The sequence below is a fragment of the Akebia trifoliata genome, chromosome 4, assembly GCF_017979445.1.
Source record: "Akebia trifoliata isolate Shusen 1 chromosome 4, ASM1797944v1, whole genome shotgun sequence".
Classification (NCBI taxonomy): Eukaryota; Viridiplantae; Streptophyta; class Magnoliopsida; order Ranunculales; family Lardizabalaceae; genus Akebia; species Akebia trifoliata.
Window position 1 is genome coordinate 233,830 of NC_141378.1, and position 25,848 is coordinate 259,677.

Consider the following 25,848-nt stretch of genomic DNA (forward strand, 5'->3'; position numbering starts at 1 on the left):
TCTTTTTTCTCATATTTTTTCCATGATTTTATCCAAGTGAAATCAAACAATGGAATTTGATTTTCTAACCCTACCTATTTTCCACAACTAATTTTCCATAGATTTCAAATTCTATGGAAAGTGACTTTCCATGCAATCAAACATACCCCTACAATTTGAGCATCCTATAATATCCACATGGGAGAGAGGGACTCACAAGCGGAAGCACAAATAGAGTGTGTAGATTTTTCAACTGTTCACGTAGTTGATCATATCTTTATACACATGCAAAGTAAAGACTAATGTTTTCTTGATTTTTTTTCCTGTCCTACAATGTTCTTCCTAGTTTTTAACAATTTAGAACACGTTATAATTACATTTTGGAAAAAAAAAAAATTTCACATTGGAGAAAAGCATCATGGAACGCACATGCATCAATCAACTTGTAACTTTTGTTGTAAAAGTTCAGCAGATTCCTCCGGCATTTCCAGTGCTTTCTTGAAGCAATGGTCTTAGGTCTGATCTCTCAATAGTAGTTGCGCGATGCTCACTATCTTCATTAAATCTGTCCACACTGTGTAGAAAAATCCCTGCAAAAAATAATTGACCCACTTAACCATGCCCTTGAGCCCATGTTAGAGTAATTCATTTTTTTGGTGGTAGAAAATTCACGGTTCGAAATAAATAAATTCACGGTTCAATCCCAGCTATACATTTAAAAGGTCAAAAACAGAAGAGGAAATTAGAAGAGAACGCTCTTTGAGAGTTTACAGTCACCAGTTCCATCCACATCCTTCTTTGGCTTTCCTCAATTAGAATCTTCAACCTACACCATTGTGCTTGTCATAGGTGCCAATTTTAGTCTTCTTCACACACATGATCAAACCATCTTAATCTACTTTGCAATCTTTCACCATCCATCCCTACTCTTATATCAAATCTAAATAAACTGGAGAACTTCATATGTTTCCATTGTTTGCCTCTCATGGGATCAAACTTACAGCTGCAACATTTTGCTTTCAACCCAATGGTGGGAATTAAATGCTTTGAATTTCAGAAAGACTTGGTTCACCACTTTTGATTATTCCAACATTAAGATGGCAACAACCAGGATACGAGGAACACAGGTATGATCACTCTTTGATTCACATATAAAAAAATCTCAACCAAATAAGGATGGACGTTACTGAAATCAATAAATCTTGAATGTCATTTTGTCAGGTCCCTGTTTCTGTGTGTTCTCCTCACTTCAGGTTCCACAATTTTTTTTTTCTTTTTTAAGTAAGTGGGTTAGTGGTTAGTAATTAGTATGTCAAGGCGGGTTTTGAACCCAGGGCTTGGTATCAACAAGCTCGCACCTTCCACAATTTATGGACTTAAATAGTTCCTAATTCCATATCTGAGGTTTTCAAGCACCGAACCTTGTGAATTTTGCAGTGAATTTGAGAGAGGAGAAGAATGAAGTTGAATATAGGTACACAATCATAGTAGGGACTGGTTAAAACTTACCTATAAACCATATTACAGCTGCCAGAAAAAATACAGATGTGAGAATCAGAGAAGTCTCCCTCCAGTTGTTGACATAATCCTGCATGAAGTTTTGCAAAATGAGACAATTACAAGACCAGATCTAAACAGATTTGAAAGGAAACTATGAGAATAGATCTGATAGCTCGTAAAGATGTAGTAAATCAAATAACCAATAACTTCAACAGAAAAAAGGTAAGAACGAATGAAATAACTTAATAAACGAAGCATCGATCTAAATAAATAAGTAAATAACAAACAAAACTGTTAGTCATAGTGATATGATAGGTGAATATAGATTCTATTACGATGGGAACAATCAGACACACTACATGTGCCCTTAGAAATAATGTTGGGATATTTTCATAGAGGTCACCTCTAAGAATTCCTAAGGAATTTATAGGAAATAACATTTGAGTGAATCTTATTACTTGTATTGAATATCATGTTAAAAATAATATACAGTTATCTGCACTGTTCAGTTATTTGTAGCTTATATAAGAAAAAATCCTCTTATGTGTAGTCAGTTGATGCTACTTTATAACATTGATATAAGGCATATAAACATTACTCTAAACAAAAAAAATTGGTTCCAAACAGTTTTATTTTGTCCACCTTTCTGCTTCAAGTTATTCCCTCAAGTTGTTTGCATGCAACTCTTCTACAGTTTTTTGCTTGCTAATGATAATATTTAATAAGCTGCGCTAAGGGACAGTACAAGGGACAAGAAATATTATGAAAGAAATAACTCCAGCATCTCTGAAGTCTGTCTGCCTTCTAGAATGTAACATATTTTTGGTAGGTACCAAAAGAAGAATGCTTCACTTGAGAGAACTACAAATAGCGATGTGTTGTGAAACCATCAATAATAATGCAGAGAGATATTAATTATTAGGTTCTCAATCAAGTATATCATCATCATTTCTAATTTTGTAGTTCTTAATTTTTCCACTCATCCAATTCGACATCCTCACCAGACTGCACTTAATCTATTAACATGATGCTTTTTGACTGCTCAACATTCAACTCCATAAAGCATAGTTGGTCTTATTGTTGTCTAATAAAATTTTCCTTAATTTGATTGGGGAAGACAAATTCTTGATCGTGTTTTGATGGCAAATGAATATCTTGATTCTAGGATTAAGAATAAGAAGAAGGGGTTGATAGGGAAAATAGACTTGCAAAAGGCTTATGATCACGTGAGTTGGGATTTCTTAAAATATATAATGGGGAGGATGGGTTTTGGAACAATGTGGATAAGTTGGATTATGAAATGTGTTACGACAGTGTCTTATTCGATTCTTGTTAACCGGAGTCCGGCGGGCTTTTTTAGGAGTTCGAGAAGACTGAGGCAAGGTGACCCTTTATTTCCATTCTTGTTTCTTATCATAGCTGAAGCCCTGGGTAGATTGTTTAGAAGAGCAGTCGATTTAAATAAGCTCTTGGAGTTTAAAGTGAACAACGGACCATTGATCTCTCACCTTCAATTTGCGGATGACACACTAGTTTTTTTGGAGCATTTGAGGGACCAGGTGAGGGTTCTCCGTGTTTTATTATGCTGTTTTGAGGCTATATCAGGATTACATATTAATTTGCAAAAAAGTAAGTTTTTTGGAGTAGGAGAGGTGATTGCTATTCATTTGATGGCTGCAACTTTGGGTTGTGGGCATGATACCTTACCCACGTCTTATTTGGGTTTACTGTTGGGAGCTCCCTACAATAGTATCAAAATTTGGGATGGTGTGATTGAGAGATTAGAGAAAAGGTTGAGCACGTGGAAGGCCAAGTATCTTTCGAAGGGAGGGAAAGTAATTTTGATTAAAAGCACATTGACGAGTATCCGTAGAAATTAGATTGGAAAGGCTCATGGGGAACTTTTTGTGGAACGATAAGAGTGGTAGGAGGAAGTATCACCTGGTCAGATGGAAGGTGTTTTGCATGCCCAAGAAGAACGGGGGATTGGGGATAAGGGGGCTTAGATTGGCCAACAGAGCGCTTTTAGGCAAATGGCTTTAGTGGTTCAAAGAGGAGAGGGGGAGTCTTTGGAGGAAGGTCATTATAGCTAAGTATGGGAAGAGGAGGTTAGGTTGGTATAGTGGTGAGGCTAATGATTCTTATGGGTGTAGTGTTTGGAAAGGGGTTCTTAAAGTGGTAGAGGATTTCGAAAGAGATATTAGGTTCAAAGTGGGGATGGGGGACAAAATCAGATTCTGGGAGGATTGTTGGTGTGGTACATCGCCTCTAACAACTCAATTTTCGTCATTGTACGCCTGTTCTATTAAAAATAATTGCTCTATCCAGCAGTGTTTGATACGCAACGAGTCCAGTCCCACGTGAGATTTAGGGTTCAGGAGAAACTTTAATGATTGGGAGCTAAATGAGGTGATATCTTTCCTTGATCTCCTGTATTCAGTTCATCTCAACGATAGTGAACAGGATAGGTGGGAATGGAAGAGGGCAAAGGATTTGAGATTCTCTGTCAAGTCCTTCTATGAGAACCTCAATTCCTTTGCTGAGTGATCCCTCTTGGGGTCCATCATTTGGTCCAAGCCTATTCCCTCTAAAATCTCTTTTTCTCGGCCTCCTTATACTTTGTTTTTCCTCTTTTATCAATATATTATACTTTTCAAAAAAATAAAAAAATAAATGTGAAGTAATGAAATTGTTGCTTTGTGGTATCTCTAGACCATCAATTTTTCTGAACATTCAGTTGTGATTCAACTAATTCTGAGGCCCTTGGCTTGACTACCTTTCTCCATAATTCTAGTTTAGGTTGACTCTCTCTCTCTAGTCTCATCAACTAAGATTACATTATTTGAAAATAACATACACTAAGATAAGTGCTTTGAATATGTATAATTACTTCATCCATAACTAACACAAACAAATTTGAACTCAAAGTTGATCCCTAATGAAAACCAATTGTAACAAGGAACTCATTAATCTCCTCTCCATTTACTCTTACACTAGTCACAATCCTTTCAGACATGTCCATAATTATGTCAATATATTCATTCAGGACTATTCAACTCAACATATATTGATGTAAAGATAAAAGCAACTCAGTATATACAATTCAAAAAAATATAAGTAGTACAAAACTGCTAAGCAGACCTGGAGAACACCAACAAGTGGTGAAGATGGGACGTCACCGAAGATGTGGATCGAAACAGTAGACATAGCCATAGATATTGGTCTCATACTCGGTTTAACAGTGTGGAGACATATATAATTTACAGGTCCCTGCAAACACATATTCAGATTGTCAATATTGATACAATTTTTCCTAGTCAAGATACTTATTTCTCGTGATAATACTAGCAGAACAGAACTGGTTGATTTCAAAACAATACAAAAAGAGTTCTCAGCTTCTCTAAAATAAATGTGTGTGATCTTCCAAAATTACTAAAAGATGATCTACAAAGTAGTAATCAATATGGAATCAATGCACTGGAATTTCTAGTCAATAAGCACATGATCAAAATATGTTGCCCCCCCCCCCCAAAAAAAAAAAAGAAGAAGGAATCTTATAGATCATTTAATGAATACAAACTGTACCAAAATCATAACTAAATGGCGAACAGGATTTTGTTCACAAGCATAACAGGGGCTACTGGGTTTAGCAGTAGATGCAGGTTACATCCACATCAGTGCCACATGGACATATCATAAACCATTCCGTATGGGTTTATACTACATGAAGGGTAGCTAAAAGCCAAAGCAAATTATGTTACACAATAGTAGTACATGGAGCAATTTAGAGCCTTGTACGATTATTTAGGGACTGGCACAGCTATATGAATAAGTACTATCTTGAGAAATTCAATTGCATCCTAATGCAAGAGTCATCATCGATAAAAGGTTATTTGATTCTTTTAGTCATCTTCTAGCTTCCATGAAGTGATCATTTACTTTTTTGCATGATTTTTAGAATATAAAACCTTGAAGAGAGATGCGAATAAAGAGACTTCCTATTACGTCCCTCCTCAAAGACATCTTCAATCTCTCCATAAACTTCAGTTTCTCTTTCATTGACGAAGAGTTATTTGATTCTTTTTGCCTCTTCTAGTCAACCGCCATATGAGTATACTTTTTTGCATGTTTTTTAGAATATGAATGCTTGATGACTATAGCTTGATTAATATGGTACTTAAACTTGATAAGGCAATGGATTTTTTATGTGATACATTTTTGGACATAAGGATATTTAGTTTCATTTTGTTATTTCAAGATCAATAACAAAAACAATGCCATATCCCAAAGATTTTGTTATTTCAATATGGAATATATATTATGTATTTTAATAATCTTTTATACAATTTACATTTAAAATTTGGATCATTATATGTATTTTGTTTCAGTTAACTTAAAATTTTCTAACACAATGGTTGTACTTGTAACTTGCTTAACACTCAATTTATATATAGGGAAGCATTTGGAGGCCCTAAAGAGAGCCAAGCATTTTTCAAAATAGGGGTTAGAAGTTTCGGAATGGGTTGATTTTTTGTGAGGATGATCTCTTCAAAGAGATCATCCTCACAAAAAATCAGCTCATTTCGAAACTTCTAACCCTAGTTTAAAAGTTGAAGAATCGTGAACCGTCCAATTTTTGTAAACCGCTTTTGATGGGATTAGAAGTTTCAAAATGGGCTGATTTTTGGTGAGGATGAGCTCTTTGTTATAGAGATCATCCTCATCAAAAATCAACCCATTCCAAAACTTCTAACCCATACATTGAAAAAATGTTTGGCTCTCTTAAGGGCCTCCGAACGCCATCTACATATATATATATATATAGGGTCCCGTTCAGCAACAAACATTTTGGCAAAACATTTTTCAAAACACGGGATAGAAGTTTTGGAATGGGCTGATTTTTGGTGAGGATGATCTCTACGGTGAGGAGATCATCCTCACCAAAAATCAGCCCATTCCAAAACTTCTAGCCCCATGTTTACAAGTTGAAAAGTCGTGGACCGTCCATTTTTTGTAAACCATTTTTGATGGGGTTAGAAGTTTTGGAATGGGCTGATTTTTGGTGAGGATGTAGAAATCATCCTCACCAAAAATCAGCCCATTCCAAAACTTCTAACCCATGTTTTAAAAAATGTTTTGCCAAAATGTTTGTTGCTGAACATTTCCCATATATATATATATATATATATATTATATATATATATATATATATATATATATATATATATATATATATATATATGTAGATGTGGGTAGCATTCGACAGCCAATGTTGAGAACCAAAATTTGTCCTATATGGCTTATTAGTTTCGGATTGGGCTGGTTTTTTGTGAGGATGATTTCTAAGGTGAGGAGATCATCCTCACAAAAAATCAGCTCACTCTGAAACTTCTAACCCCATCAAAAATGGTTTACAAATTAACGGTAAAATTTTGAAGGTCCACAATTCTAAACCACTTTTGATGGGGTTAGAAGTTTCAGATTGGGCTGTTTTTTTGTGAGGGTGATCTCCCCACCATAGAGATCATCCTCACAAAAAATCAGCTCACTCTGAAACTTCTAACCCCATCAAAAATGGTTTACAAATTAACGGTAAAATTTTGAAGGTCCACAATTCTAAACCACTTTTGATGGGGTTAGAAGTTTCAGATTGGGCTGTTTTTTTGTGAGGGTGATCTCCCCACCATAGAGATCATCCTCACAAAAAATCAGCCCATTCTGAAACTTCTAACCCATATAGGACAAAGGCGTTAGCTCCGTGTTGGCTGCCAAACAGGACCCTATATATAGATATATATATAAGTGAACCAAACTAGAGAACCAAGAAACAAATTATTTCTTCCCAGGGGTGGAGCTAGTAAGGAGTTAGTGGGGTCAATTGCCCCGACTATCTTACCTCCCTCCAATTCCTCACCCCCCCCCCTCTTGACTCGGGCCTTCTCTCATAGACTAATTGGGAATGATCTAAATACCCTTTTCTTCAACCACTGACAAAAACCTTCAATTTTTTCTCCAAAATCATTCATCTTCAAGTTCTTCAACCTTAGCACTGACAGTAGTTTTCCCCCACTACAAGAAAATCCTGGCTCCACCCCTGTTTCTTCCTATCCATACAAGCCAGGTTTGTTCTAGACTGGCGAACGGCAAACCCGAATCGAATCGAGCAAACCAGGTAACCTAGGTTTAATGTTACGCTTGAACATAGCACCAGTGTCAGCTAGGGGTCTAGTTGGCACTTCTCATACACAGGTCTTGAAGTCGAAATGCTATTGTTTTAGACTGACCAAGCATACAAAGTTTAAAGTTTGAACATATTTGTTTAGCGAGTATGTTATGGCTTAAAGATAACATCAATGTGAGTTGGGGGTTAGTTGGCACTTCTCATACATGAGTCTTGAATTCAAAATGCAATTGCTTTAGACCAATCAATTCATCAAGCTTGTTTAAATACCATGGTATAGGAAGTGCCCATTATTTTATTAAAAATCATAAGGTAAAGTTCCACAATATGTTACGGAAAAAAAAAAAAAAAAAAAACTATGCCAGGAAAGGACTGCAACAACTGGTGCAAATATGGACAACTGAACTTGCAGCTAAGCCAAGATTTTTTATTTTTATTTTTTGGCTCAATTAGAAAGGTACCTGTGTGGCAAAGACGAGCAATTCACCAATTGAGAAAAGAGCTAGGAAGACATACAAGTTCCTTGTACAAAAGGCACCAAAGCAAAATATTGCACCAAGAAATGTTGCTCCAGAAAGAAACTGCAAGAAAATTATGGGATTTATTTAATGACATATAATCAACACATGGTCTACAAAGTTTTTCAAGTTAAATGTTTGACACAATAATGCTCAGCAAACTAAACTGTATGAACTCAACCGAAAACTACCGAGTTGTAATGATAGTGTTGGGATGATCTACGTCGTTGTGAGGAGTGTCTCAATTGTTGAGTAAGGGCATCTTTTCCGAAGACTTCATGTTTAAGTAGGACTTGGTATGCAAGGGTAGACTGCAACGTGTGATCAATGCTGTTTCGTTTTCTTTTCTCTATAATAGCTAGGTTCTCTCAACATCCTTTCATTTGCTACTTTTTACACCTATCAATAAAATAGTTGCATGCCAGAGAATTAGGACATTTTAGACATGACACAAGCTATTGCCCTTCTTGAGTACTGTTGTCAGTGTCTTAAGTTTGAAACAAGGCGCAAGGAAAATCAACAAGCAAAGCTAGGCTTGTCAATTGGGAAAAGACCAAACACAAAAATAAGACTTCATATGCAAATATTGGATATTGGTTCAACATGCACATTGGGAGCATGGTTTCAAAACTCAGTTTGACATCTCGTCTCGTCCATGGACGAGACCGAGTTGTCTCGAACAAGTCAACTTGTCTCGGATGAGACAAACCATTTGACTTGGTTTATATTAATTGATTTACGTATATTTAAATTAAAGTAGATATGATTTTTTAATAAAACAAGGTACATTAGAAGATGTTTAGTCAATAAAATCTTTTATGTATATAATAAATATTTAAATGCTAAATTTTTTTAATTATTTTAATCAAAATCTACAAAATCCAGGTTGACTCGGCCGAGATTTTCAAAATATTGTCTGAGAAATCTCGTTTATCTTGCAAGATGATGCAAATGTTGAGACACAGTATATATCTGTATCGTTGTTGAACGAGACTGAGATGACTGGATGAGATTTAAATCCATGAGTGGGAGGAGAAAAGCATAGATTACTGAGATTTCAATCAATATTCCATCTTTATTTTCGTGTTGGTGGTGGAATGAATTCCCGGGATGGCTCATTCCATCCCATGTATGAAGTCACTGGATGCTCTTTAATATTGCCATGTTTTTTCCTCAAATACCAATATTTAAAACATCAATTGAGATTTGAAAATTTTCTATTACTTCTAGAAGATGTGGACAATGATTGGGACGAAACTTAAAGCACTCTGGTGACTACTATCATTCTCAACTGATGGTAAGACAAAAGTTGTGAATAATAGCATAGGAAATTAGAGGTGTCTGGTGTGAGAACGAACTTCCACTTGGGACTTTATTTTTCAAAAAGTAGAGTTTGATCATGATAGTGATGATAACTTAGTTATTTGTTCACAAAATCATTATTTAAAATTGTGTCTAGGCAGCAAATTGATTTGGTACAATTGCCCATTGTTGTATACTCAAAAGGGATAAATTGAAGTAGGAAAATAACCAATATATGCTAAAGAATCAAAAGAAGGAAATCCAAAAACCCATCTTTATAATTCAATTCCATCTACCTTAAAAGCATTGGATATTGTGGAGTTCATCCAATCAAGAGTATAGCCTCCAGCTAGTGTTCCAAAAATTCCACATACGACGGTAACCCCTCCAAACATCAGATCTGCATTACTCTGCCAACAAGCCCTGATTTAGTAAAGATTACAACCACAAAAATAAACAAAAGAAAAATGGCAATTTGAAAATGATAACTAAGTGAACAACACAATAACTCAATAAATGTAAAGTGGTATTTGGAAATTATAAAAAAGTACCAACAAAATGAAATATCAAATTACCCCAAGCAGAATCTAATATTTACAAACAGATGAGGAATTTATATATTGGCAACAAGAATGATCTACAAACATCAGCTCCAATTAGAAGGAACATCCAAGTTATCTTTTCAAGAGGTTAGGAATGTCATAATGGACTAATTTTTGTTGAAGTTGGCTACATAGCATGGACAAATCTTTGTGCAGTTGGATTGTCCGAATGATATTCATGAGGGTCTTATAGCACATTATCCTCAATTAATCGAATAGAGCATCTCCATTGTAAGATTCTAAAATGAGTGGATAGAAACATAGGAGAGATGGTCGAATCTATATGATGAAAAAGAAAGAACATCACAAACACAAAGAATCATTCTCCAAAAGGGAAAGAAACGGTAAAATGATGGCCCAGAAATCAATCGGTGGGGGACTATCTTGATCAACATGCTTTAAATATATCTAATCAACATCTTTTCCATCGATGTACACCAGAAATAACTGCAAAGGCTGAGAGGAGGGAATGCGGATGAGAGACAGCCCTACATTTCATTTAAGTCATCTTTCGTTTCTAGCTGTAGCATTTAAATTAGCTGGTTTTATTATTCTTCATCATCTTGTATCCTATATCAAAAGCCATGGGTCAGTAAACAGGGAGCCTATTAACTTTGTGAACCATGTGCAGAGATATACAGAACTTTATGTTGGTTATCAACCTGATGCAACCCAATCCTTCATCTAAGCTTGAGACTTGCAAAACAAGCATAGCTCATATTGTACATAGTTTACACCAGTTCTTGGACTGACAACCCACTCCTTCATATAGGCAAAGCCAGACTAAAGTTCACACATGGAGCGTGCTTCTTCTCTAACTTCATGTCTTCATCTGCATAACTCAACAGATCACACCCCCAAAGTGGACAAAAACATGGGCACCTCCAGCATCCCCCTCGAGGGAACTTGGCCACGGATTCTTTCTGAAGACGTTTCAACAGTCTACAGCTGGGAACTTGACATAGGCACCATGTGGTTGATGCATTTGTGATTATGGACTTGGGATATCATTCCTTAGATTCCCTAAGCTATAGCAAACAGGACTTGATTCAATGAAACATTATAAGCTGCTTACATTATTTTTTGGGGGTGTATACATTATGATTACTAATGGAAGTTCTTCTCAATTACCAGAAAATGAAAACAAAAGTGTAATAATACTTGATAGCAGATTAAATGTTAAATGAATTTGCATGTACAGTGTAAACATGAAAAGCTTTGGAGTTGTTAATGGACACAAATGATTATGAAAGAAGTGATAACAGCATAACTAACAATAACAAATTTAAATAATAGCAGGCATACCATAAAGTAAACAATAGAAAACATTGTGAATAATTAGACATTTAAAATAGCAGAGAAAATGTTATTGCACAGAAAAAGAGCTGCCAAAAGAAGACAAGGTAACAACATTGATGCTCATGTAGAATTCTACATGTGGAAGAACAGGATATCCATTTAGAGGACGATAAAAACAGGATTACTTCACCAAATTTTTTTTTTACCTTTCATAATAGATTGGCTAAACTAAGGGGAAAAAAAGGCATTGAAATGTATTTTTATTGACCTAGACATACGTGGATGTTGTAAGCCCTTTTAGCAATTGTCAAAAACTGCACAAGGACACATCACTAAACATTAGAAAAGCATAGAATGCCTTTATTACCATATTCTTCTATGTCATTTTTGACTTTTCTCTCCTTTTTTAAGACCCTTCAACATGCACCAAAACACTCCTCATCATTGGTATTCCTTCTACAAGCCCAAACCATCTTAATCGAATTCCCATTATTTTATCTCTTATCAAGGTTATTTTCTAAATTACTTCACTATACTCATTTTACTTTTCCTAGTCTTTTCACTCATCCATCTCAAAATCCTTTCACTACACTCATTTTATGATCATGTTATTCATTGACCAACCAACATTTTTTTTAGAAGTGAAAATTTTATTGATAAGAGGACAAGGAGTCCCCAAAAAGAAGAAAAAGATTACAATCTCCCCCTACTAAGTGTCCCATCCAAACAAGAAATCTCCTAAAAAAACATAAAAAAACAAAGAATGCTAAAAGTTATCTCCTACGTCGAGCTTTCCTTGCCATCAAAAGTGCACCCGTTCCTTTCTTTCCACAAGCCCCAAACAAATTGCAAAGGGAGTGAACTTCCACAGAATCTTCTTCCTGATAGGAAAAGGAGACTTCCAACTGGAAATAAAAGAAATAACCAAGTTGGGAAGACACCAAGAGACCTTAAACAACGAAAGGAAATGGGACCAAACCCCAAAAGCCAAATCACAATGAATTAGGAGATGCTCCAAAGGCTCCCCACTTGCTTTACACATACAACAATAATCAACTAAAAACACTCTTCCGTCTAAGAAGATCAATCACAAGAAGCTTGTTTAAAGTTGCCAACCACATGAAGAAAGGTACTCTGGTCGGCACTTTAGAAGCCCAAACAAAAGTTGAAGGAAAGCAAGACTCATGCTTTTCTACCAATAAAGAATAGAAAGACTTGACAGAGAAATGACTGCCACTAGTACCTTTCCAAATCCAGCGATCCGCCCTATCTAGGGAAAGGCCCAAGGAGGCCAGCAAATCCATGATTGAAGTTGCGTCCCAATCTCCCAATCATTGAGCCTTCTTCTTAGACAAAGATTCCAAGACTTGCCCCTCTCATTTTGAACCAAGAAGGTAGAGACAGACATTGTTTTTCTCATGGACAACGAGTACAACCCCGGAAACAAAGAGAAAGTAAACATCTATACCCTAAACTACATAAGTATAAATATTAAAGATATGTTATTTTTTATATGAAATTATCCAATTTAACTACAAATCCCAAACTACAACAAGAAATAAAAATCTCAAACAGAATCAACCTCAGCTAGAGTGATTGCCTATGCCATGCTTCAGGCTTTGGGGGTCCTGACCAAATGAAATTGTTGGCCTAAGCATTTGCCACATGAAGCTTTGACTAGAGCTATTTTTGTACACAGACCTAGAATTGAGTTTCGTTGTCTTTATATTATATATTACTGCATAGAGGAGAGAGCACGATGGATAGGGAGTCACCTACCCATTCATGAAAGAACTAGGATAAGGGGTAAGGAACCCTCTCTATCTATAATCCAGTGAATGACAGAGATAAGGGATTTGGACCACCTACTATAAGATGGAATACACCCTAATAGCACGGACCACCTACTATAAAACAGAAAACCTGGGTAGATTTTATAATCCTGCTGAAAACTCCAGGGAGCGTACCCCTATACAGTAATTCAGAACACGACTACACCACATTACCCCCAAAAAAACTATGTTGAACCATTTCAAAATAATTAAAATCACTAAATCTGTGTCATTGGTACATAATGTGGAACATACACTATAGATAACGAGTTCACAGAATCGGTAGTTTTGGAGAAATAGAAATGTGAAAACAAAGCTTCATACTTGTCAAAAACTCAACCAAAAAAAAAAAAATGGGACCAAGCTTCACTTGCATTCTACAAAATGCAAGAAAAATGTTGACGCATAAAGTGAGAAACACATAAAATGCACTATCACCCATCATACAGAGAGGGCAAGGACAAGAATCCCAGGTTCAATAAACAACAAAGACAAAGCAATTGAACAACACAAAATATTAGGCGAGTAACAAGGCAATCCCAAGATTACTTATTTATTGCTTTTCCTCTCGTCAGAAAGGCAATCAAAGATTAGGTAGGTACACAACCTTCAATACATATTTAACAACCAGGAAGCAGGTGTAAGTTCGCCAATTATGTTGCCAACTTAGATCTTCATCATCTCAATTTTAAGTAAGATGATATCTGGAAGAATTTGGACTGAACAAACAAGCACCATGCAATTGGGGAGCTGGAATACATGGGAATACCATAAGATTACAAGGTTAACTCAGTGTTTTTCATGTTATCTGGAGTGAGCACATCATCTAAGTCAGAAGCGACATCCCGATAGGTGAGTTACGTCAAAACTACCCCTCGAGTAATCTATGGCAAGACCCCAGTCAAGGTGGAGCTCCCGCCTCCAAAGAACTCACCTCCTACGGCATTTTATACGCCGGCTCCTTCTCAATCAAAGAATCGGAATAGAGAAGCCTGACTACACTACACCTGACGGTACTACACTATCTATCAGTAGAGTTCTTGTCACTTCCTAGTTCACGAAACATGAAAAATACTTAGTCACTTCTCTTACACAGTCATGGTTGTAACTTGTAAGTAGGACAGAGTTTAGACATACGGCATGATATCAAATTATAATAAGCATACAGAAGGTCAATGAGAACATACCATTTGATAGATGGCATAACCAGCCTTTGGTCCCCAATATGAATAAGCTCCTATGACGAAGTTGTATGATATGTAACCTGAATGCAGATAGTTTCTATATTAAAAGGGAAACTGTAAACATTTATATCGAAATGATCATATAAAAATACAAGTATTCCAGAATGAAAAACTAAATAAATGGACATAAGTTCAACAAGTACCCAACCTTGATCCAATCATCTACAGTTCTACAATAAATTAAATTGAAGAAGGAACCTAGCTACGACATACATGATCATGAGCATATGGAAACTCCTTGAAGTTCAAAATGTAACTTCTTTATTATCCTTTAAACATAAGAAATTTGCAAGAAAGCATGGGTTAAAGATGGGTGTCAAAATACCTAGAATGTTTACAACATAAACCTTGTCAAACATGAGCACTTTCATATCTTCCCAAAATCTTGAAAATTGGTCCAAAATCTTTGATGCGCACTTTGATCTGCCATAGATGAAAGGAACCAACAGAATAAGCCACAAGCTAAAATTTAGGGTCCCTTTGGACAGACGCCAAAACACATCTAGCACAGTTATTGGAGTCAGCTGAGTTTTGGAGATCCAAGGCTTTTAAGGTCTGTTTTGTACATAAAAAACAATGCACACCCATACTAATTGTGTATACCAATCTCACCCTCCACACACACAAGGCCTTAGTATTTGGAATTGTTAAGTTCACCAATTAACATCAATGGTGGAAGAATAAAAAAGTTATAACCAACAGTAAGTGCTAATTTTTATTTTGTGATAACAGCATTTTGGGTACCACTACACACTGCTAAAAATTTGCACCATCATCCCCACAAACAGCCTCAAACATTGTTTGGACAACTAGGAAAAAGGTGATTTCCTTTTCAACACAGTTTCAGGGATATATATCATTACAGTGTCAGACACATAAGTGAAGACACGCACAATACTTTTGAAATTTTAATTTGATATTCTAGGAGATGTTTAAAAATAGTTGTGTTAATCATTTCTTGCCATTGTCATGTTCAATGTTAGATCTATTTAAAAGTTGGCACACCACCACTGATTCACCTAGAGGCAAGCTAATTTGGAGAGTTTTTTTTTCACCTTCTGCAATCTGCTAGGGTTCTGGAAGGAAAGGATTGTTTATTTATTCATTTTGTTAAGTATAGATTTCATTAAGTTAAATAAAACCATACAAACAGAGGATGTTTTAGAAAAATAGCACTTGCTTCGAACATATAGCCACTTTAGCCTCCTTGGAAAACAGAACTCTCATGCAGGTCTCTTGGTCTTTCCACTCCTCATTCTCCTGCTATAGACTTCAATAATTCATGGTCCTCTTTGGACAAATAACCCGTCTAATCTCTTTGTTTTTTTGCAAGATCAGATGATGATAATCGCTGCAGCTACTCGTGCAGGAATCAATTTAACAGATGCTATGACCTAGCAGACCCATTGGCCAAGAGTGGTTTTGATACAAACTTATTGCATAGAACTATCTTACCTAAACAGTATATTTTCTATATTCTTATATGTTGATATATTATTTTGTAACCTACCAAAAATATATATAAAAAGTGTGTGTGTGTTGGGGGGGGGGGGGAAGAATAGAAATAGAGAAGAGCTTGGATGAGATCCTCACAAGGAAGTTTTTTTTGAGGTGACGTCATTGAATTCTTCATTTCCAACCAAGACAACACCTTTACTATTTGAAACCTGTGCGTCTGCAATTATAATGTGACCATTGAACACCAAGAAAGAAATTCATATCAAACAAGGCAGGAATCAACAAATAGCCAACCTTATGTAGCTCAGATTTTATCAATTACATGCAAGGAAATTTGATTGTGTACTTGTCCAAAAGGAGAAAAGCATGAGTGCAAGCATGGGGCTACAATGGTCCTGCTTGAGGAAATGAGCAGTTGTTATATCTAAGTTGTCATGGGTGAATCTCACTAATTAGTAGGATTCAAATATTGAGAGCATTCAATTCATAAAAAAAATTCTTTTAAGAGCTAAAAATAAAAAATCAAGAAAATTAAATAAATATATGCTATGATTATGTATGTGCACTCCGAACCACACCCTAACCCAACATATAGTGATAAGCTTTTATACAAAAGCTTGCAAAAACAACTCAAGTGGCATATATTTATTTGATTTTCCTGATTTTTTTTAATAAATAAATTAGCTCTCAAAAGAAAAATCTTTATGAATTGAATGATCTCAGTATTTTTTTTTTAATCGAAACACTATTCTAGGCTCATAGAGGAATGAAAAATAAGAATCATGTATCATTACTTCATTGTTAAATTGAACAAGTTTCCATCACTCATTTACTCACTCAATTCTCAATATTCAAACTACATGCATGAACATAAATTTCTTGTCATCCGTGTTATGTTAGGTGATATTAGGTGACTCGTATACATTTTTTATTGTCATATTTAACATCTACTAAAATAGGATTCAAACTGTAAAAGAGCACTGATAATATCAATATAACTTTTGCAATAAAGAAGATTTTCAATCTTTTTATAAAGATTATAATTCAAGAATTTATCTAAGAAATGCCATTTGAATTCCAATGATTAGATTGTATAATTTCATTAATATCAATGTTATAAGCATTCATTAAAAAACTTCCTTAACTTCAAAACTCCATTTTATCTAGTGAACTTTTCATTTGGGTATTTTATACATGCAGCATTATGGGCCCACTGAATTCAATGAAATTCTAAGCGTATTTATGCAACCACGACATGTGTTAGGTCATTCAGCATTGGTGCGTGGGGCTTCATCAGAAAAGTGAAACATAGGTACATATTATAAAAGTTAATTTAGTGTAGCAACAGTCCAAAGTAATGGCATGTGTAGTACCTTCAACTTCATACGCAACTGTCTCTAAAGATGCTTCTTTTGGTTCAATGGAAACAAAACCTGCAATTACAAATTGTTAACAAGATCTAAAAATATTAGCAACAAGATAAAAAATCAGAAATGAGAGGATAAAATATATGACAAACCATCCACCTTTCAATTGCAAAGGTTTCATAACAAATCCCAGCACAGCAAATGGAAGCATCAGGATAGCCTCCCCAAAAAATGCATAACGCCAATTAAAAGTACCTCCAACCTGACACTCACAAGAAAACCATTACTTGATTATTAACAGAGGAAATCAAAGTTATGCAGTTCATGGCATATGGCACACACACATATTAGCATTTTCCTTAAGGGCAAACAAGCGAGGTTGCAAATTTCGATTTCATTTACATTTTAGTCAGCTAGGCAAAGGAAATATTTCGGTAAGCGTGGTACTTTAGAATTTCTAAAAATATGAAAATATTATAGAATTCATAGAAAACATGCTTTGAAGTTTTAGGAAATAAAAAAACAAACACAAGAAGTGCCACTTAACTAAGTGGTAAGACTTGCGGAGGTTGTTCCCAGGTCCTAGGTTCAAACTCCTTGAACCCATACTTCTTATGCTAACTATTAACAATTAACAATATTCTTGTACTAACCAAACATTTAACAATATAAAAAATAAATAAATAAATAAAAACACACACACGCAAAAATACACTAGTAACTCATAATACTACAATCAACAACCATTTGCAATATGGAAAACAATATAACTAGTGCTAGTACATGTTGAAATGGATGAGTGGGAGAACTACGAAAGATAAAATTAGAAATCCTTACATCCATGAAAATGTAAGATAGGTCCCAATAAGTAGTAAACAAAATGAAAATCTATTGAGAGTTTCGGTCATAGTCACCAAGTCGGGGTTCGGGAATAAGTCGGCAAGGGGAAAAGTAAAAAAGAATGAAAAAATCAGGAAAAAATCAAAATAGTGTTAAGACAGTATATTTTTTTCTACTAAGTGATGTTATCATTTATATCATCAAATCCTATTTTAAACTTAAGAATAAATGGCCTTTGAAAAAATCCTTTTAAAATAGTTTGTTTAGCAAAAAAAAAAAAAAAACACATTTTTTTGTTGTTTAAATCGCGACTTTTTCAAAAAGTCGTGATTTAATCGTCGGTCTTTAAAATTGAGATTTAAACACGATTTTTTGAAAAAGTCGGTGACTTTGGTGACTATGGGTTCGGTCATGTGTAACGAAGATGGATAGCAGCCCCAATTAGAAGGAACGAGTAAGTTGAGGGTTCTAAAAACAAGATGGACACCAAAAGGATGTGGATTAAAACAGTGAGACCGGATATGGTTTGAATTAGCAAAAGACGTGACATTAAGCAAAATGGAGAAACAAGATACGTTCAGCCAATCTGGGATTGAGCTTTGATGATTACCTTGCTCTCACAAGAAAATTTACATATTCATTTATTTATTCATAATCATGTAACCTATCAAAACACATATAATCATAATCATGTTAACACCACTCTAACAACTTGGTAGGCTTGCCAATTTTGCTTTACCTGATAAGCATCCTCAAGTGATGTGGCCACCTAGTCACAAAATTCGCCAAATTTTCAGACAAATTTGGAGATTTGAGAGTCCAACACTTTAATCGGCAATTAATCGCACAGGAAGTTGAATTTGAATCGCTTATTAAATCGATGATTCGTCACTTTTTAACATTGAAAGCTGGTTTCTAAAATTATTGTACCCCATCTCCCCACGAATAAAAAGGAAAATTTACTTAATGCCCTCTCACCCCATAAAAATTTCAATGGGAGCCCAGCTGGTTTTTTTAGAGGTACGAGAGGTTTGAGACAAGGGGATCCCTTATCTCCGTTCTTGTTTCTTATCATATAGCTGAAGCCTTGGGTAGATTGTTTGCAAGAGCGGTCGATTTAGGTAAGCTGTCGGGGTTTAGGGTTAAAGATGGACCATTGATTTCTCATCTTCAATTTGCGGACGACACAATAGTTTTTTTGGATCATTCGAGAGATCAGGTGAGGGTACTTCGGGTTTTATTGTGCTGTTTTGAGGCTATGTCAGGTCTGCACATTAATTTGCAGAAAAGTAAATTGTTCGGGGTAGGAGAGGTTCAGAATATTCATTTGATGGCCACAACGTTGGGTTGTGGGTACGATACCTTGCCCACGTCTTATTTGGGTCTACCGTTGGGAGCTCCATATAATAGTATTAGAATCTGGGATGGAGTGATCGAGAGAATGGAGAAAAGGTTGAGCATGTGGAAGGCAAATTATTTGTCGAAAGGAGGGAAGGTAACTTTGATCAAAAGTACTTTATCAAGTATCCCGGTTTACTTCCTCTCTTTGTTTACGCTCCCAAGGTCTGTTGAAGGTAGATTGGAAAAGCTTATGAGGAACTTCTTGTGGAATGATAGGAAAGGCAGGAGGAAGTATCATTTAGTCAGATGGAAAATTATTTGCACACCTAAGAAGAACGGGGGTTTAGGCATAAGGGGTCTTAGAATAGCTAATAGAGCTCTTTTAGGAAAATGGCTGTGGAGATTCGGTGAGGAGAGGGGTAGTTTGTGGAGGAAGGTTATGATGGCCAAATACGAGGAGAGAATGTTAGGATGGTATAGTGGTGAGTCGAAAGGTTCGTACGGATGTAGTGTTTGGAAATGAATTCTTAAGGTGAGCGAGGATTTTCAAACAGGGATTAGGTTCAAAGCAGGATTGGGAGACAGAATTAGATTTTGGGAGGATATTTGGTGTGGCACTTTGCCTCTGGCTTCTCAATATCCATCTTTGTACGCTTGTTCTATTAAGAAGAACTGTTCTATCCAGCAGTGTTTGATTGGCAACGAGTCTGGTCCTACTTGGGATTTGGGGTTTAGAAGGAACTTTAATGACTGGGAACTAACTGAAGTGACATCTTTCCTTGATCTCCTGCATACGGTTCACATCAACGACAGCGATCAGGATAAATGGGAGTGGATAAGGGCTAAAGACTTGAGATTCTCGGTCAGATCCTTCTACAAGTGGCTCACTCCTTGTGCAGAGCGATCACTTTCAATGCCCATCATTTGGTCAAGGTTAGTCCCCTCTAAAATATCCTTCTTTGTTTGGTTGGCCTCCCTCGGTAAGATTCTTACGTAAGATAATCTGATTGTGCGGGGATGGATCACCCCCAATTGTTGTCCCCTTTGCCTGAGAGACGGGGAATTGGTTAATCATATTTTAATCCACTCTTCTTTTGCGTATAATATTTGGTCAAATTTCCTCGAGCTTTTCCATGTTTTTTGGGTTCCCCCGCGTGAGTTCTCTTCTTTTGTTAGTAGAATGGACCAGTAATGTTTTTCACACCAAAAAACGGATCTTGTGGGATATGCTACCGACAGCTATTGCTTGGGGGGTATGGAAGGAGAGAAATAACAGTGTTCAATAATAAGACTAGTAGCTCTCATGCATGCTTCTTGGAGATATTGGGCTTTTTATACATGTGGTCTAAACAGAACATTCAGTTCGCGGGGATAACTTTTGATGATTTCGTTTTTAGATGGCAATCTTTTTGTGATTAATGTAGCTTAAGTTTTTTTCTTTCTTTCTCTTTTGGAGGCTTTCTCGGCCTCCTTGTATTTTGTTTTCTTCTTTATCAATATATTATACTTTTCAAAAAAAAATCTTTCTATCTTAATGGCCCCTTACACCATACAAAATTTTCTTCCTTAATGCCCTCTCACCGCATAAAACGTGCAAACTCAAATGTTAAGATCGACAATTCATATTGTTGAGATGAACCATTCAAATGGCCATACTTCTAACTCTAACGATCAATACCTTACAATTTATCAATAGAAAAATTATTTTATTATTATGATACATTCATTAATCTGGATTTAATTTGTATTGTATTTGAAAATGCACCTATTTTGAAAAACACTAAAAATACCATTTTTATAGTATCTGAAATTTTCCCAATTTTTTCTTTCCAAATTAACCGAAATGACCCCTCGTTGAATAATAGCCAAATCTGAATTTTGTTACTATTTGTGCGAGGGTGTCTCCATCATATGGCCAATCATCTTTGATTTGCCACACCACATAGTGAACCCACTATGTCTTTGCCATTTCGTGTTCCACATGTAGTGTGGGTAAATTTGGTGCCGCCAAGTGACAGTTGCCTAGCACTTTGTTGGCACACAGATGATTTGATGAAAGCATGTGGTGTCTAATTGGCATACACATGGTGCCATGTGGCAGATGCATGAACCTGATTGGCATACACTTGGCGACCCACGGTCTGTCCGGCACCACACAGGATCCAAGAAACATGCCCACTCCATAGGCAACTCTTCACCATATACACCTAATAAACCCATTAGTGAAGCAATTATATTCTCTGTCTTAACAAAATTAAAAATCCTAAGCTACACACTATGTAGCACCAAAGCAATCCCATCATGTGAACAATAGCAAGGGAAATACATATTTCTTTTGACCAGGTGGATTTTATTAAAGATAAAAGTAGAATTGTGTATGTTCAACCAAATAAGACCCCAAGTCTCCATTGGACCCATTAGATGAAGAAATATGTTTGACAAATGAACCTCAAAAACTCTACCATCAAAGAAGATAGACTTACCAATCCGCCATAGATATAGCCAAATGCAATTCCAGTAGGTATACACATGTAAAAGGTTGCAAGCCATGCTGTTTTCTGATACCATGAAATCAAATACCAAAAAAATAGTTACAAAACCTAACTATAAATTCAATTAAAGTAAACAAGCATATAGATATGGGTATTGAATAACATATGTAAGTAAATAGGGTAAAACTAGATGTGCTTGAGAAAAGATGCTATTCAAAATCTCTGACTAGGCTAAGATAAGTATGCATTTTTTTTTATTAAGTATCATTGGTATACATTTTTTACAAGTATCATTTTAAAAAGAAAAGGAAAAAAAAAAAACTCAAACAAGTGAGAAAGTCATGAAGTAGCATAGGTATGCATTTTCTTTAATAAGTATCTAGCCTTTAATACTTGCACATATATTAAATAAAACTAATCTCCAAGATTAAAATCGCATGCTTTGGAAGCAAATTGCATCAGGAAGAGAGATGTGACAAACTAAGAAGGTTACGCATAACTATCAAAATTTAAAATAAAATGAATGACGTGACAAGCTAGATTATAGAATGAGTGCATTTTATGCCAAACACATGTAGAACAGAAGTTTAGAAATATAATGGTAAAGAATCTTATAGGGTACTCAAAGCAAGGACATTAAGTACTCGATACAAATCTTAATTATGAACACCATTGAGTTGAGAAAAAAAAAACCTGAGCAATGGGGGCATTGTCATCAATAAATGGAGCTGCAAGACTTATGAACGAAGCCTCGCCAACACCAACCAACCTAAAAGAACAACAGGAGCATTATCACCATTGTAAGAAATATAAAATCAGGATACACAGACTTTTAAGGTACAGACATTGGTACACTTACATGCGGCATATTGTAATGGACCAAAAATCAAATGAACAACCACAACCAGCCGTAGCGAAAGTCCAGACTGACAATCCAACGCCAATAAGCCTAAACGGGTTGTGACTGAGAAAGGCAACGTATGAGAAATAACAAACAAAAGTAGATGAAGGAGAAAGAACTAAATTCACATTTCCATGCAATGACTACAATTTCTGATAAATAAAGAGTTAAAAATGGTCAATTTTCTTCACTTCTATCCAAACCAAATGCCTTGGAGATCACATGACGCAGGGTCATCAGATTAGCAACAGTTGTATAACTTGTGCCAAATATCTTCAAACCAAATTACTTCTGAAATGGAAAAAAAAAATCTTTGCCGATCATGCACTTATAACTGGTAAATACCTCTTTGCTAAGGATGCAAATATTGGAGAAGCCACCAAAAGTCCAACCATGAAAGCAGATGATAAAAGGCCATCTTGAAAATAATTCAAGTTAAAATCTCCCCTGTAAGTAAGAGTAAAATGATATGAAGTTGAACCGAAGAGATATTCATACAAAAATGGAATTTCCAGAAATTTTCCATTTTCAATCCTGCATTATTACACAGGTTGTAATAATCCCCCAATATATCTGTGATCAATTGCAAAAGATATTTATTTTATTTTATAAAAGTACCAAACACTGGAAACTGACAGTAACCAAAGAAAATGCTTAGCTGGATCGAACTTCATAGAAACAAGAATAAAAACATTAAAAATGATCAAATAAAAACCTCCAAATATAACTTACTGAATTCCGCTGCCAGCGGTGCATATACCACTATCTGTGCATGTCTGGAGACTACCGTTCACACCATTGCTTGCTATTGCTCCTCGATCAACATAATTTAACATGTTAATCATGCAAAAGATTATGAGTAACCTGCAAACAAAATTGGTTTTTTTTTTTTTCCTCTTATGAGTACAACTTGAAAAGATTGGAAAGGCATGTAGCCTTCAACAAAATATGCCAACAGTAAACACTTAAGAATCAACTTAGGGTACAAACAAATGACTGACAACATAAAGAATAAAAGACGTTATCATTACAAGGTTTAGAGATTGAAAAATGCATCTCAGCTAATTCCAACACCTACAATCCGTAAAAGATCTAAGTCATCCTAATTTTTCAATAGATCACTACAATCGTCTCCAGCTATATATATAGCTCAAATTCTTCCTATCTGATCAAATTCTTCAGTTCCTTGTCTTCATTGAGCTCCCTAAGTTTATCCATTTTGAAGTTTTCATTAATAGGTTTAAGATTGAATAACGCATCTTAACCAATTCCAGCACATACATCTGTGCAGAACTCTAAACTATCGTGATTTTAAATAAAATCCTCTCTGGCTCTCTCGCTCAGCTTTATTTTTCTTATGTTCTCAAGTTAATTGTCTCAACTTCATTGAGATCCCTTACCCAATCCACTCTCTTCAATCCATCTACCTATCCAGTGAAAACGAGATCATTAAACTTCGAAAAAAAACACCTAAAACTAAAAAATTACAAAAATCTACAATCATAGTCATCTAAAACCGATTACTCTCCTCTATCTCAAACAGTGGATGCTGCATCAAATCAGAAACAAACAAGCCAGAATAGCACACATCCATGGAACCCTAGAAATTGACCAGTAGCTGACAAGCTAGGATCTCGAATTGTGTCGAAGATTTCCTTGAGACATATGGGGAATATAGAAAGGAGGAAGAACAGCACCTCTTCGGCGTGAACCACGAGGGACTCGAAGTTGAGTCTGCGATCGCCATTTCAGTGTGCATAGATAGAACGTACACCAGAAGGCAGGATGAGGCTTTGGCGGTTCTTCTTCTGCATATAAGAAGTCTTCGTCCGAATGGTTGTTGAGTAGCTGTACTTTCTCTAATCTATTGGTCGCGTTGTCATCAAGAATCAAATTTTTCTTACAATTTGACCACTTTTTTTTTTTAACGTGGGTTAACGAATTAATCCCACACTCATAGATAGAGATGGACGATAAAACAGGTGTTTCCTGGTTTCTAAAGAGTCAAGATTCATTACTGTTGGAAATCCCTAGGAAGTATCCCCTGTATCAACATTTGATTTGATGGAGAGTGTCTAACCTCTTTTTGATTCTAGTAATGTATTTTCCTTTGATATTTATGACGGAAAATGCTGGAATGATATAAATGGAGACACAAAGGTGGCAAAAATGATGTGGTGGCGCACACATAATTTAGATGCTTATTACTTGTATATCGCAGAAAAGCATCTACGGTAATGTGTGCGACACCACATCATTTTGTCACTTTTGTGTCTCCGTTTGTGTTACCCCAACACGACTCATTTATGATAGTTTAATTACAGCTATCTCGTGATTTGGGAGAAATTGCTAGCATGAAATTATATATTTCTTCCCTATGTGTTTTATAATGGTTCTTCTTTTCTTTTTTAAGATCATTTCTTACGACCTCGATTTATTTGGCCTTTTAGTATTCATTCTGATTTTCTTTTATCTTCTTTTACTTTAGAACTATAAGTTACAAATATCTCATTGACAGTTTTTATTATTATTTTGGTGCGGCAGATTTGAGCTTCTCATCCATAAAAAGCACTTATGGGTATCAAGATCTTGTTTGTCACGTTGTACTTCTGGATTGTAGCAAAAATCATAATTAAAAAATTGCCTATAATCATTTTTTATCTCTGGGCTTTTGTGAAGTAAATGGAAAGATGTAGATGAGAAATTGATGAAGAGGGAGACTTCATTGAGATGGCCAAGACCATAAATTATCTAATGTGTGGGGTAACTGGGGTAAGGGGACTGCACATGCTCCAAGTTTGACGCTCGGATACCACAGTTCAAAAAAAAAGAAGGAAAAGAGGTACAATAGATTACTAAACTGAATTAGATAGTAAGCATCCCCACCTTGCTTGAAAAGTATTTTTGAGAATTTGATGATTCTACCTTTGGATACAAGGTAGTAGATGTAAATATTGATCTTACTGGATGTATGAATGTTTTTTTTCTTTAT

General features: G+C 35.6%; 1 protein-coding gene across 1 annotated transcript; it reads right to left on the reverse strand.

Moving 5' to 3' along the window:
• Window positions 1-201: 201 nt before the first annotated feature.
• LOC147402678 (putative sphingolipid transporter spinster homolog 2) lies at window positions 202-24,860 on the reverse strand. The gene is made up of 16 exons (XM_086438006.1): window positions 24,554-24,860; window positions 23,589-23,720; window positions 23,202-23,303; window positions 22,815-22,919; window positions 22,649-22,724; window positions 21,947-22,021; window positions 17,442-17,544; window positions 17,289-17,348; window positions 16,051-16,132; window positions 14,783-14,880; window positions 14,401-14,477; window positions 9,777-9,890; window positions 8,122-8,241; window positions 4,621-4,749; window positions 1,489-1,567; window positions 202-569 (listed from the first exon to the last, which is right to left on the reverse strand). The coding sequence occupies exons 1-16, from the start codon at window positions 24,613-24,615 to the stop codon at window positions 445-447; spliced, it is 1,539 nt and encodes a 512-aa protein (XP_086294132.1). The 5' UTR covers window positions 24,616-24,860; the 3' UTR covers window positions 202-444.
• Window positions 24,861-25,848: the final 988 nt, after the last annotated feature.

Bases quoted from the DNA above. Each gene is read 5' to 3' on its own strand.
- LOC147402678 (XM_086438006.1), bottom strand. From the start codon at position 24,615: ATGCACACTGAAATGGCGATCGCAGACTCAACTTCGAGTCCCTCGTGG. The intron at 22,725-22,814 runs GTAAGTGTACCA...TTGTTCTTTTAG, and splicing joins TCCATTACAATATGCCGCAT to GTTGGTTGGTGTTGGCGAGG. The intron at 9,891-14,400 runs GTATGTTCTCAT...GCTTGTTGGCAG, and splicing joins GTTATGCCATCTATCAAATG to AGTAATGCAGATCTGATGTT.